This window comes from Felis catus, chromosome B3 (assembly GCF_018350175.1).
Source record: "Felis catus isolate Fca126 chromosome B3, F.catus_Fca126_mat1.0, whole genome shotgun sequence".
NCBI lineage: Eukaryota > Metazoa > Chordata > Mammalia > Carnivora > Felidae > Felis > Felis catus.
The window spans coordinates 7,360,326-7,374,567 of NC_058373.1; the positions used below are offsets into that span (position 1 = coordinate 7,360,326).

At 57.4% G+C, this 14,242-nt stretch overlaps 1 protein-coding gene and 2 long non-coding RNA genes across 12 annotated transcripts in view; 2 read left to right on the forward strand and 1 right to left on the reverse strand.

The window, feature by feature from the left end:
* The first annotated feature begins 1,379 nt into the window (after positions 1 to 1,379).
* Positions 1,380 to 14,242, forward strand: part of NTRK3 (neurotrophic receptor tyrosine kinase 3) — a 397,694-nt gene continuing 384,831 nt past the window's right edge. For 3 of the 10 annotated variants that reach the window (XM_045058827.1, XM_011282744.4, XR_006598852.1), the window contains exon 1: positions 1,383 to 2,305. In XM_045058827.1, the coding sequence (XP_044914762.1) occupies positions 2,058 to 2,305 (248 nt within the window). In that variant the 5' untranslated portion in view covers positions 1,383 to 2,057. Of the gene's footprint in view, positions 2,306 to 14,242 lie in introns of all 10 variants that reach the window. The other 7 variants (XM_045058831.1, XM_045058828.1, XM_045058825.1 and 4 more) reach the window with 6 other exon arrangements.
* Positions 4,719 to 5,611, reverse strand: LOC109500502. Its single transcript, XR_002158073.3, has 2 exons — positions 5,510 to 5,611; positions 4,719 to 5,386 (listed from the first exon to the last, which is right to left on the reverse strand). It is a non-coding gene; the product is annotated as an uncharacterized LOC109500502 (long non-coding RNA).
* LOC123385806 lies at positions 6,074 to 7,362 on the forward strand. The gene is made up of 2 exons (XR_006598855.1): positions 6,074 to 6,211; positions 7,028 to 7,362. It is a non-coding gene; the product is annotated as an uncharacterized LOC123385806 (long non-coding RNA).

The window sequence follows — 14,242 nt, forward strand, 5'->3', positions numbered from 1 at the left end:
TGCAAGTTGCCTGACCTGCATCGGAATCCATAGGGGGATGGGGGAGAAGCCTTTCAGATGCTGGATGCAGTTGAATTCAGCGTATTCGCCTCGTCGCCTGCCCTCATCCAAGATCGGGGAGGAGAGCCCAGCTTTCTTCTGCGTGTGAATGCTGTAGTGTGTTTGCCTGCTCGGACTTCCCTAACCCTTTCTTTTCCTTTCCCACAGCGAATGCTCTGGTTTTCTCAGCAAACAGCTCACATTTGGCATTTTGACGTTTTATTAGAAAAAGAAAAAGCCCTCCCCAGGCAAAAAGCGGGGACCCTTCTCTTCTCCGATGGGATCCGAGCTCGCGTCAAAGGCTGCACCTGCTTTGCGCCCCTACCAGGAAGGGGTGCTTGTGTGGGAGGGAAGAAGGGAGGTTCTGCGCCCCCGAATCCGGAGAAAGCAGCCCGCCCGCCCCCTCACCGGGCAGCCAGAGCAGCGCACCCGAGAGCCGAGCCCAAGAAGCCGGCCTCTGACGGTGCTGGTCTGCTTGCCAAAAAATGCCCCTTGCATCTCAATTTCCCCGGCCGTTTCTCTCCCACGCACGACTCGCCCGGGGCCACCTCGGCTCCCTAGCGCAGTCCTTGGGGCGCTGGTTCCATCCCTCCCCTCCCAACGCCGAACGCAAAACCCACCGCCAAGAAGGCGCAGGGGGTGCGGGGTGGGGGCACCAGCCCCTCCCGTGCCCCTCAGTCCCCTCCCAGCCGAGCCCAGCTCCCAGACTCTCGATCACGGAAATAAGTGTCATTTAGACGGAGAACCGCGCGTCCGCGGCCCCCCGTCCCTGGCTCTGGGTGCTTCTCTGCGGTTCCAGTGCGCTCCCGAACCCTCCTCCCCCGTCGCCGTTTTCGGGCCTGTGCCCCCCACCCAGACTCGGGAGCACTCCCCGGTCACCTCGGCTGCGTCCATTTCACTTCCTCTCGCGGTCCGGATTGCAGCAAAACACCGGGCAGCGCGAGGGCCAAAAAGTGGAAAGGAGAGCGCCTTTCGGCGTCGCGCAAGCCAGCTCGCTGACTCCCCCTCCCCAGCCCAGCCCCTCTCAATCCCAACTGCAACTTTTTCCCTTCCGTCTTGGTTTCCCCTTGGCCGCGGCGAGCGGGCGCCGGGCCGCGAGGCGTGGAGCGGGCGGGCGGCCGCGCGGCTGCGGGTGGCGGTGCGGGCGAGAGCCGCGAGCCGCGAGCCGGAGAGTGGGTGGGTGGGTGGGGAGGGAGGAGGGGAGAGGACGGGCGGGGAGAGAGTGGGGTGTGGGGAAGGGGAGGGGGAGAGGAGGGAGGGGGGAGATTCCGCTCTCCTGCCGCTCCCAGCCGGGGCGGGGGGGGGAGGAGGCCGCGAGGAGGGAGGGGAGGAGGGAGGGGAAGAGAGGGAGGGAGCCGAGGAAGACGCTCCGATAACCCGTGCGTTTCGTAAGGCTCTGAGCACTTGTACATTTCTGCAGGCGCGCGACGAGCCATTCGCGGCGGCTGCTGCAGCTCCGACTGCATCCTCCTCCTCCTCCTCCTCCTTCCCCCGGGCTCCGGGTGTGTGTCTGCGTGAGTGTATGTGTGTGTGTGTGTTTTGCAGGTGTGTCCGTTTTAATTCTGCCCAGTAGGTGGGACTTGGTGACTTTAGCACCATATTTTTCCTTTTCTTTTTTTTCCCTTCTTTTTCTTTTTTGCCTCCCCACCGTCTGTTGCAACCCTGCAAAGTCTCGGAGTCGGAGAGCGCGGCTCGCTTCCCGAGCCCCCGGACCCGGCGAGCCGGCGAGCGCCGAGCCGGCCACCATGCCAGGCAGACCGCGCCACTAGGCGCTCCCCGCGGCTCCCACCCGGCGGCGGCGGCGGCGGCGGCAGCGGCGGCGGCGGCGGCGGCCGCGATGGTTTCAGACGCTGAAGGATTTTGCATCTGATCGCACGGCGTTTCAAAGGCAGAGGCCCCCCCTCCCCCTTCCCCCCTCCCTCGCCGTCTTTGTTTCCTTCCCCCCCAGCTCTCCCCACTCCCCCCACCCCACCCCCCTCTCCTCTCCTCCTCCTCTTTTTTAGAAGCCGCGATCGGAGATGGATGTCTCTCTTTGCCCAGCCAAGTGTAGTTTCTGGCGGATTTTCTTGCTGGGAAGCGTCTGGCTGGACTATGTGGGCTCCGTGCTGGCTTGCCCTGCAAATTGTGTCTGCAGCAAGACTGAGATCAATTGCCGGCGGCCGGACGATGGGAACCTCTTCCCCCTCCTGGAAGGGCAGGATTCAGGGAACAGCAATGGGAACGCCAGCATCAACATCACAGACATCTCAAGGAATATCACTTCCATGTAAGTCGGGCGGCAGCTTCCCCAGCCCGCCTCCCCTCTCGCTCCGCGTCTCCCCCACGCCCGCCCGCCCGCCCTCGGCCGGGAGCCGGCCCTCCGCCCGCCCGCCCGCCCCAGCTCGCCGCTGCCCGCCGTCCGCCGGGCGCGCGTCAGGCTCGCCGTGGCTCGGGAGATGCTTTCGGGCGGCGGAGTCCAGGTGATCCGGCCCCGGCACGCGTGAGCCGGGGCTTGCGTGTGTGCCTCTCCTCGGAGGGGACCCCAGCCGGCCCAGGGCTTGCGGGGCCCAGCTCCCGCCCCCACCCGCTGTGGCTCGTCGAGTTCTTTGCCCCCCACTGAATAGCAACAGTTTGGCCACGCTCGAGTAGAATAAAGTAGACGAGGTTCGATTCCCGGCAGAGGCGGCGGCAGTGACAGCGGCGGCGCTTAGCCGGTAGGGAAGGTGACAGGGACTGTTCGCGATCCAGCCGAGATGTTTAACTATTTCCTTTTGGAAACCGCAAAGCACGCTGACAAGTAAACAAGTTGGGAGCTGGCTGCTCGCGGGGAGACTTTGGACATGTCGTGGCCGTCATGGACGCCTACCTCTTCCCTTTCCCTCTCGCCCGCCCTCTCCAACCCCATTTTGGGCATTTCCGAGACACCCCCCGCCTTTCCCACCCTCATCTGCATCTGGGCGCCTACAGATCCCGTCCTTGTGAGCTTTGATGACTGCTCCAGTAATTCCGAGTCAGGATGGAGAATGGAGCAGAGGGGACTGGCGTGTCTTGGGGATGGGGGTTATATGATCTTGCAGATGCGTTTTTTGGGGAAAATCCAACTCGGATCGGCGTTTTGTTTGGTTCTGCCCCATCTGAGCGAGACCTATGGTGGCCCGTATTTCCCACCCGCCCCCCTCCCCCCAACCTTGGGTAGGGGTCGGGGATAGAACTGTGAGCCCCGGGAAAGAAGAGCTCAGGGTCCAGGGAAGCTGGCCATCTTTTCTTCCACTGACCTCAGGGCCAGGTGACCCCCCCCCCCCCCGCCCCGCATTTTGACATCCAGAGATGGGTGTGGACGCACTGGGGTTGCCCAGGGCATAGCTCTCTTATCCCCCTCCCGAGGTCCACACCCCTTGGGGTCCCTCAAAGTGAGTAGGAAGCCAAGAGGGATTCACACTGAAGTCTGGGCTGGGGTCTCAGGAAGGCGTTTGGGGTGGACTCAAGCCCTGCTAAGTCTGCCATTGGTGCTGCTCTCCCCGGCGGCAACCCTCCCTTTGCCTCAGAGATGGGGCGGCCAGGCCGGGAGGAATTGCAGTCCTGCTCTCCCAAGAAAGCCCGCCAGCCCTTTTGGTTTCATGGAGAGTGTGCTCGTGTTCTTGCCACTAACGGTTTGAGGAAATGTACGGCCCAGGAGATGTCTCTGGACTCCTGGCCCAGGAGACCAGCTTGACCCACATCTTAGCTCTGCCGCTCACGTCCTCACTACCTTCAGCGGGTGGGCCTGGGATAATAAGACAAACAGCCAAGGTGGGAGGGGTTGGAGGGGGGCAGGGGCTAAACCGGATGGACCCAACTCTGCCTCTCCTGCCCTTCGGGCCACAGCATTCCAGCATCCGGGAGGATGCCTGGAGGAGGGTCTGGAGCGGGATCGTCAGGGAAACTCCAGCTGGGAAGTGCACCATCGGGCTGTGGGGGCTGGGGTGGGGAGAGCATAGCAGTGGGTCCAGGGGCTCAGGAGTGGGATCTAGGGATCTCCAGGGGGATTAGTGGGCCAAGGATTGGAGAGAAGGGGGCCTGGTGTGGGTCTCTGGGAGCTGGGGAGCCTTATTCAGCTTGTTCTCTGCTTCCAGGATATGTGTATCTGTAGGAAGCCAGAGGGAGGCAGGGATGGCCACAATCACGTAGGCTCTCTGTAGCCAGGCAGAGGTTTTCAGCGCTCCTCTGAAAGCGATGCTTGGGGAAGCAGTTTGATCGAGGAGAGTTGGCTTCTCTTTCCAGGCAGTGGTTCCGAGACAGAGGTGCTGGAAAGGTGGGTGATGGGTGGGGATGGGGCAGTCTCTTGTCCCCTTGGGTGTTGGAGGACTCCAGTGGGACATACAGGAGGACGGTGGGCAGGGAGTGTATTGGGAGACTGTGTGTGTGTCCCCATCCTTGCTTCGGGACTCTGCAGATGGGACTCCTCTCTTTAAATCCACCCCAACACCTAAGAGCCAGGGAACTGGATTCCCCACAGGAGCTGTGTGGAGTGGCAGGTGGGAGAGAGGCAGGTCAGAGGTCATGGGTCTGATGACCCTTCCTCACCCCATCTTTTCCCCAGTGCCCTGTTACATCTATGGCTGGTATTGACTGAACTCGGGGAAGGGCTTCGTCTTCTAGCCCAGAGGCAGAGATCAGTGGAGGGAGGCAGGGGGAATCATGCTCAGCCTGGGAAGCAGATGTCATCGTGTCCTGTTTTACCCGAGGGAATGGAAGCTCAGGGTGGCAGAGTAATGTTTGGGGGCACGTAGCCCCAGTGGAGAGCCAGGCTTGGATCTCTGTCCGTCCAACACCAAAGCTGAGGCCCCAATTCTGCCTGGAAGCCTGTGGAAGCAGGCCGGGAGGAGGGCCTTAAGGACAGACAGAAGCTCTCGCTGCAGGGCAGGAGGCCCGACTTCAGCATGATCTGGCAAGGGGGCTTGAGTTGAAGCCGGGGCTCGGCCGGAGGAAAGCGTGATCTTCCGATTTCTGGCGCTATCAGAGATGCAGAGTTGAGGGGTCCTGCAGTCTTCTTCTAGCCTGAAGCTCTTGCTGGTGGATGCTTAGGGTGCAGCTTGGGCAGACTCTGGGGGATGAAGAAGAGGCTGGGGTGTAGCCAGATTTCGACATCAGGCCTAGCTATGGGAACCGGGGGGGCTGGCTTCCACAGATGTTGTGGGACCGTAGAGTTCTAAGGTCCTTCCCTCAGTGCTTAACTGACAATACGTAAATTTTAAGACAGTTGAGAGGTGCCTCATGGTCTTTCTCTCAGGGTCGTGTGTGGCTTGGCTGTTGTGTACCCATCGGAGGCTGGCTGAGGGTGCCTCTGATGGAGCAGGGGGCTGTCCCGTTGGTATCAGGAGGGAAGCCGCTGTAAGGCATCAGGGCAGAAGTGTGGGTCTGCCCTCCGCTCCTCCCCAAGGGCCCTCTCCCTTGGCCTCTTTCTGTTTAGGAGGCCAGTCCCTCTGGAGCCCAGGGCACACAGTAACCTTACCTAGAAGGGTCCACGCACTGCCCTGCTGCGCTCTGGCCCCACCAGGCTCTGACGTCACAAAGGCAGAGGGCGGTGGCTGGGAGGTGGGCCCACTGTCTAGGTCAAGCCTGCCTGGGGTTGGATCTGAATGGTGTCTTCTTTGACTGTCTGAAGATCAAAGGGGAGGAGATGGCTCACAGGGCCCAGAGTTCCTGGGACTGGCTACCCTGCCTTGGGAATACCATGAGCTCTTTCTTGGCTGGGACTCTGAGCCACCAACTGGGTCTCTGCAGGAGCCACCCCAGGATGGCTGGTGTTTGCAGCTCTCAGGTCCTTCTGTGTCCCCGGTCTTCCCTGCAGGCCCCTGCAGATCCTTGCAAAAGGATCTTTTGGGCTTTGGCTGCTGTATTGACTCCTTGATACTTAGCCTTTCTAAGGATCAAGGGAAGAGCCAGCCTTGACAATTACCCTTGAGAGCTGGGATGCAGGCAGGGGTGTGAGCCAGGCCCCAAGGGCATCATGGAGCTCAGCCAGGCTCTTGGGAGTTAGGCTAGGCCTGAGGGAGGTGGGCTCAATCCGGAGGCCTTTGTGGTGAGATTTGGAAGGGGGAGTGGTGGCAGCTCTGGGGAGTGGGGCACTTCTGGAATGAAAACTGGGGACCCTGGACTCCAGAGGTCCTGGGATTTTGCTTGGAGACAGAGTCTTCAGCCCCCACAAGCCCAAGTGAGTCTTTCCCGGCACAGTCTGGGGCCCAGGGTATCCTCTCTACAGCTCCAGGGGGACCTGAGCATGTGGTGGTTTTGGGGAACACTGGCCCAACCTGACCCTAGCGTTGAGAGCCTTTGGGGACTGGTCCCTGGAGGGCTGAGCCTGGGGCCTGGGAGGCAGCTCAGGGTCCTGCCTGGCTGGAGTGGCGCTTGCGGCTGTGAAGAAGGGAGGGGCCTGATGTCTGCTCCCCTGGGATGCTGTCTGTCCTTGCCCCGCCTGTCCCTGTCCGCTGCCTTCTCTTCCTCTCTGAGTGTAATGGGGGAGCCCTCGCCCCAGCTGACTCTTAAGTGGGAGTGTGGGTGGGCCGTGACCTTCTCTCGGGATGACCTTTGCCAGTATTGTGGCATCTCTCCTGCCACTGGACTCCGTTCCTTGGTTTATACTGGGATCACAGGCACGGTCTCTGGCCTCCCTTCGGGGCCTCCAGGTGGCCAGAGGGAAGGTAGACTTAGAGAAAGGGATGAGTCACCATGAGTCCTACCACTGGTCGTGCCCCTAACCCACTGTGAGCCTTAGGAGGTGCTGTAGCCTTTCTGAGCCTATAAATTCAGCTATGAATTGAGGCCATGGGGCGGTGCCCCTTCCATCTTGGACATCTGCCATCCTAGCCCAAGGAACACCCCTACGAGGCTCTGTGAGGCCACTTCTAAGGGCACCGTCTTTGGGGTTGGTAGCTGACCTTTGTGATGCACCCCAGAAGAGGGCAGGGCTGATCGCTCTCTGGCCATTGGCCATTTTCCCCTTCCTTCTTCCTTCCCTTCCTACTTCTAGAGAACTCTGGCTCACCTAGAAAGAGCCACACAGTTTGGACTCAACTGCCCAGACCAAGTGCCACACTTAGCAATGTACCGGGGCCTGCAGCCTCTGAGAGGCCAGACACCCGGCTTCATGGCTGTCTGTTCTCTACTCTGCGCTCAAGGCAAGAAGGAGACCTCCCTCTGCAAAGCTTCCAGTCATTGCCCCAGCAGAGACCTCCTCTGGATGTGAGAGGAACATGCTAGAACTTCCATTTCAAGTTCTTCTTGTCTAGAAAAGGGAATGTTCGATATTTAGCATATGGACTGAAGATACACAAGCATATGATTTAATAAATAGGAGCGTTCTGGGGTCACAAGATAAAATTTTTACTGCTAAAGCATGCGTAATCAAAAAACCTTGGTGTGTCCATAATCCAAAAGGCTTAGAAGAGCCTGGGTTTGGGAGGGAGGTGGGTAGACAGTAGGATAGGTGACCCTGAAGCCCAGACTCTCCCTCTTGGCTCTGTTCCAGGGGAGGGGTGGGTTGATTGGCAGGGGGAGCAGGGAAAATGAGAGGAGGGGTCAGGCTGGGTGGCAGAGGAGAATCTCAGCACTGGACCACTGGAGGGCCAGGCTGGGTCTCAAAACGCTATCTCCTAGTACCCGTCAGGTCCTGCCTTTTGTTTCTGTTCAGCAAATTCTTTACCTCCTGAACACCTCAGCATTTCTCTTATGCTTTCCAGTTTACAGTGGTTGGGTTTATTTTGGCCACAGCTACTTGAAGCGCATAAGCAGGGATCATAAGCAGTCCCATTGTACCGTTCAACAAAATAAAGAAAAGGGTTGAGCTGCATGTCTCCCAAAAGGAAAGCTGTAGAAAAGTCTCATGACTCCTTCTGTGGTGCTCCAGTCATGACTTCTCTGGTTCCATGGACTCTTCTCTCTGGTGGTGGTCCTTTGGCTAGACATCCTGTGGCTCCATTTTCATCCAGAAAGTTCTTTCTCCCACGGGGGGCAGCATTCTGGAAACGGTCCGTCTGTGAGGGGTTGGAGGACAGCTGAGAGTCCTGGAAGATGGGTCTAGGTGTGGCCTGAGTGGAGGCTGCATTTGCCCCGCCCCTTACCAGATATGGTGGTGGCTGTCAGCCGCTCAAGTCGTCTGTTATCCCATGAGCCTCACTCGCCTTCACTTTGGGAAACACATACTCCTGGAGACCAGGCATGTTTGCTGCTCCTGTTTGATGGGTTGGATCACCAAGGATGAGGACTCCACTGAAGTCATAACAGAAGCTCAGTGCCCACTGGAGCCCTGGGAATCCCCATGAGGATCCTTAATTTTGTGCAGGGCTCACCAGAACTGGCGGGAAGGATCGGCTGCAGGCGTCCCCTCCCTCATGTTTCTGCCCAAGGGGACCGCGAGAGGCCCAGACAGAGCCAACGACTTGACTGTGGCGCCGGGTTACTGGAGGGTCCCTCTCTCAGGTGCTGGGGCAGGCGTCACCCTCTTCTGCTCTGTCAAAGCCAGAGCTTTGCCCACGACTGTGTCTCCCTCTGGGGCGATGTTTCCAAATTCTGGGTCCCCAGAGGCAGCAACTAGGCGAGGCTGGCAGCCACACGGCTCCTCGTAGCCTGCGGCCCTCGCCAATTACAGATTCACTCGGTGAGGCTTTCTGCTCTGCTCTGTTTACGTGCAGGGCTGGGGAGCCCATCCTCTCTCTCCAGCCTCACCTCTGACCCCCGGCCCTCCTTCCACCTGCCTTGTCCCATCACCAGTGTGCCTGGTCTGGGTGGTAGGAAATTTGGGATTCCTTCCTCAGAATCATCAAGCATGGAGAGGAACACGGTGGCTGGGTTTCCCCAGCTGATCCTCGGGGCCTGGCCTCTCCCTAGGTTTGGACAAGCCCCTTACCTCTTCTGGGCCTCTGTTGCCTTATCTGTAAGTTGAGCATAGCGGTAACTACTTCTTAGCAGTGCTCTGAGGGGCAGTGCCCTGTATCACGCCCAGCAAAGAGAAAGTCGTCAATATATAACAACAGTTAACTTGTACCGAGTGCTTCCTGTGTTGTAGACCTTGTTTCAAGCACTTTGGAGGTAATAGTTCATTACGATCTCACATGAACCCTAGGAGAGAGGTACTGTTAGTTAATATTAACCCCATTTCACAGGTGCAGTACGAGCCTAGATATCGAATTTGACTTGCTTAATTTTGCACAGAGTGGGCTGACATTTAATGTCAAGCTGTAGTGTCTGGACTCTTGGGCTAGTATATGTTGGTAGACACACACATTTGTATAGTCATTCGTGAATACACGACCGTCGTACTCCGTTAAGAATTAAAAAGAGGGTCGACATGAAGGCCTAGAAGGGTCGTTTATTTTGTAACATTCTGGGTCTGTGGATGAGAATTGCCCTGGCGGTGCGGTCAGAGGGGAAGGCGAATGAGATGATGGGGATGGGGCTGGCCTGGCAGCACTGGCTGATGGGGTCACAGACAGGCAGTCTCAGTCGGGGAGGCCTGGGGGCTTGCCTCCATGACCCGCTCCCCGCAGCACCTTCCCCCAGGGCGGTGTCTCAGCCAAGCCCTCTTCCCAGGCCTCCTTGACCACCCTGTGGTGTCTTGGCCTTAGGTCAGGTCAGCTCCCCCAGGGGACCGGGTGCCGGCTGAGTCCAGCGGGGATTCAGGAAGGCGACGGCTGGGTCCCCGCCAGCTCCACTCTGGGCCGAGGTGTGGTCAGCAGGATCGTGTCCCTGACTGCCCGTCGCCCGAGAGAGCTCGGGTGAGAGAGTAGAGGGCAAGGGGGCTTCTCGCAGGTAGAGCTTCGGGGTTTCAAGACCGCTGATGGACGCGGAGCAGAAGGGGGATGTCTACGGTGCCGAGCAGCTAGAGCTGGGAGCTGGTATGGAGAGCGTCTTCCCTGATTTCATGGCTCTTCTCTTGCTGCCTCCTCAGACCAGCCGGCTTTCCTCTCCTCCACCCTTCCTCTCGCCTGCGCTGTGCCCCGTTGCTCACGGAAGCTCCGTCTGCCTCTCCACGGGGATGAGCTGGACGCAGGGAGGATGGCTACAGCTGTCCCCGTGGAGATGGCGGGAGTCCTGCTGAGACCGCAGGGCCTGCCTTTGTGGAAACACCCTGTTTTGCTGCTGCTTGGCTGGAGGGCTCACCGCATCACAGAACCTCCCTGGCCTTGGTTTTTCTTTCTGGGAGTTGGGGTACTCCTGCCTGTCTCCCTCATGGGGTCATGGTCAGATCGATGTGGTAACGTGCTTCATGGGCTGTCTAAACAGTGGGGTGCCATGTGGATTGTTTCTATTTCTAGATGTCTGGGGGTATTTTTGAGTTAGGAAGAAGATCAAGACTTTGAACCATGAATCACCTGATCTGGAAAGGGGTTTGGAAATAACTGGGGTCCAACCCAGTTTTACCAAGGAGGAACGTGGGGCTCAAGGGAGGTGGATGGGCTTGGCTCAGTCACCTAGTGAGTCCTGGCGTGGGGCCCTGCCTCCCCAGCTGGTGTGGCTTTCCTTCCCCACCCTCTGCTAGCGGCTGCTGTGGGGCTGAGGGATTTGGGCTCTTCCAGAGGAAGGGAAAGGAGCCCCTAGTCTCTTGCAAAGAGAGAAAATGAAGGGAGCAATCTTAGACTCGCTGTCCTAACCTTGCTGCCTCCCACGGCAAACTAGGCTGTGTGTGCGCATCTGGGGGTGTCTTTGCGCAGGCACAAGCGCATGTCTTCTGTTCGCTGTGCACATCACGTCTGAGGTCTTCGTAAACAAGCTCTAAAGCCTTTGGCTTCCTGCTTGCCAAGTTCAGCTACGTGTAGACCCCGGTGGCCACCAGAGGGCAGTGCTGCGCATGAGACGGTAGGAGGCTGGTGAAGGAAGGCCAGCACCAGCCTGAGCTGGGGATGTGGCTCTAGCCTGGTGAGATGTGTGCGGGCTGGCAGACCTGGCTTTCAGACCCTTTCTTGAGCCAGGGATGAGCAGGGAGGTCGTCTGTCCCTGAGGCGGGGCTTCTCTCCGCAGAGCTGGTCCTGCCTTCACCGTAACTGCAGCCCAGCCACGGGAGTCTCCTGGGCCTGAGCTCCCCGGGACGTGGCTGGGAGAGTGCCCTGCGTGGACGGAAGTCACTGCTCTTCCCCTCTGGTCTGTCTCTGAAGCAGCAGCAGGAGGGATCCGCACATTTGCACAGGGGTAATGGAGATGAATGAACGGGACGTAGTTCCTGCCCACGAAGATCAGTCTTGATGTGGACACAGAGAAGTTTAGAGGTGGTTACGCTGTGGGGTTAGTGTCCCAGAAGAATTGAGCTTTATGAACTCCCCCAGGCTGTTTGATACACTGACCCAAGTGTGGGGGGATCGCTCACGGCTCCCTGCCCCCTTCCCCTCATGCCAAGCTTGGGGGTCACTTAGACATCAGGTGACTGCTCAGTAAATACCAGGTCCTGATGATTACCAGGTGCGAGACCTTGGTGCTGTCTTTTAGTCTTTCTGGGCTCTGTTTCTCCCTCAGAGATCCCCACGTAAGTTGACGGGCCCTGCCTGGACAAGCTGGTTTGGACCGTTTCCTTTCTGTGAGTACTTGGCTCTTTTCTGTCTGTTCCGGGCAGTCTCATATTCCGGGCAGGCGCTGTCTGGCCCCATTCGCTAGTTGGTCCACACGTGAGCCCTGTCCCACTACTGTGGTTGTCGGCTTTGGAGATGGGGCCTTCTGCTTTCGTGGTGGGTGTTCAGCTCACAGAGCCGCGTCTTGCAATGCTGTCCTGAGACCCATCCCGGGGCTGCAGATGGGACCCTCTCTGTTGCGGTCAGTCTTTCCCCACCTACTCGTTTCTGACACTTTTTTGAGGCTGGTACTTTGATTTTTTTTTTTTTTTTCAACGTTTATTTATTTTTGGGACAGAGACAGACAGAGCATTAACGGGGGAGGGGCAGAGAGAGAGGGAGACACAGAATCGGAAACAGGCTCCAGGCTCCGAGCCATCAGCCCAGAGCCTGACGCGGGGCTCGAACTCACGGGCCGCGAGATCGTGACCTGGCTGAAGTCGGACGCTTAACCGACTGCGCCACCCAGGCGCCCCGAGGCTGGTACTTTGAAGAGCAGGGGTGAAGCTGACGTTCATGGCCCTCCTGCTAGATTGGAGGTTGTCTGTGTATGCAACCCTGCTTATGTATAGCTTGAGATCACAACTCTGCCTCTTACTAGCTCTGTGACCTTGGACTGGCTACTTTTTCGATCCTCAGTTTCCTCACCTGAAAAACGGAGATAATGCTGATAATGCAACGATGCTATTGTAAGATTTCACGAGGGAGTGTGCACGCACGCATGTGCCGTTCCTCTCATTTTCTTCCTCTTCTCATTACCACACTCCAGAACTTCATCCCCACGGGCACAGATACTTCCTATGGCTCTCATCTGTTCTTTCTGCTTCCAGTCTTTTCTCCTTCTAGCTCAGCACACTCACCCTGACGGATTAAGCTTCTAATCCAAGGCCTTCTGTTAGAATAATTCCGGCGCCCGAGATTTTCAATGGCTCTTTTGTCTGGGAGGCAGCTCGGTGTGGTAGGGAGAATAGTGGCTTCTTTGGCCACGCGGCCTTCAGTTTAAATCCTGGCTCTGCCCCTATGTCAGTTTACCCACGTTGTGTAACTTCCCTGAGCCTCAGTTTCCTTCTCTGAAAGATCAGGCTGTGTCCATCTTTGTAGAATAGTTGTCGGGATTAGACGAGATTACGGTAGGTGCCTGGCACGTGATGGGCGCCCAGAGGCCAAACTGGCATGTAGTACGATGGGAGTCTCACAGAGGTGACAGGCAGTGACATTTCCGGGTCCTTGAAGCATGGGACTAGAGGGAGTTATGTGGGTGGAGGTAGCACCTGGGCCAAGCTGAGGAAGGCAACAGAAGGACCAAGATGGAGTATAATATCTGGAAAAGGTGACAAAGTGACTAAGGCACATGCCTTTCAAAAGAGCCGGGAGATAGCTGGTTCCCACTGATAGACTCAGTTGGGGTACCAGGGGGCAGAGTGTCCCAGGCGCTCTGGATGTGGGGAATTTCTATGCAGACTAATTCAGGAGCACCCAGCCTCTTGCAGATGGGGTCCCATGGACTTTTACTGCTGTTCTTGCCTGGGGTAGCTCCCCCTTCGCTAGATGATCCCATTTGGGGCTACTGTAATTGACTAAGCCTGTCAGCTACAGATGGGACTGTGGGACCAGTCCTGGGAGAAAGAATTTAGGAATCTAGTGGGAAGGGGGTGAATCCTGAATCCTCCAGTCCACCCTCAAGGGCCTCCCATTCACATTCACTCCAGTTCCACATTGAGCCACAAGAGGGCACTAGACCATGATTTCTGCAGGGAAGGAGGCACTGGTTTGCCTGCCCTGTTGAGATTGTGCCTTTGATCAAAGCTGGTTTTCTCACAGGTTCCAGCATCCCTGAGGGTCATGGTAAAGCCATTTGATTTAACTAGGGCCCGTAGCTCCATAGCTTAGAGTCTGATATCTCAAGGGAGGCTAAATTGGATAGTGGAAAGGTCATAGAATTTGGCTTCAAACTCAGGTTCCAACACTCGCCCTCCCCCTTGCTTGTTTTTTGTTTTTTGTTTTTTTGTTTTTAACTTTGAGTAAGTTACTTAACCTCTCTGGATCTCATTTTCTTCATCTGCAAAGTAAGGTGCTTTCAGAGGTGTTGCTGTTGTGAGGATTAAACTATATGATGTGTGGAAAGTGTCCGGAACATGGTGTTCACTCCATGGTTGGCCATCTGTCTCTTTCTGGAAGAAAGATGAAGTTAGGATGCAGGGCAAGAGTTATTTGCGTGATCACGTTGGCCTATTGGGGTCCTTTATACTCACCAAGGAGTGCTCTATGGTTCCAAGTCACTGGGGGGCAGCAGTGACACCCAGAGGCTGGAGTGGAGTACAGCAGTGTGTTCGGCTGGGCTGGGGTGGCAGTGGTGGGCACTGTTGGGGCAGGCGACATTGAAACTGCATCATGGGTGATTGGCTTCAGGGGGTCTTCGAGTGCTAGTGGCCACAGGTGATTCTCTCAGGTCACGAGTGGGATGGTGGCCATTGGAAATCTTTGTGGCCTGGGCCGATGCTATGAGGTTACGTACTGTGGAGCACACGCGTCCAGCTGAGTGACTTTATCACAGCCAGCCGATCCTGGCATCAACCACCCAGACCCTTCTGGTGTTTTCGGGATTGCTACTCTTTGGGAGGTGCTTTAATTCCAACCACTCTATCTGG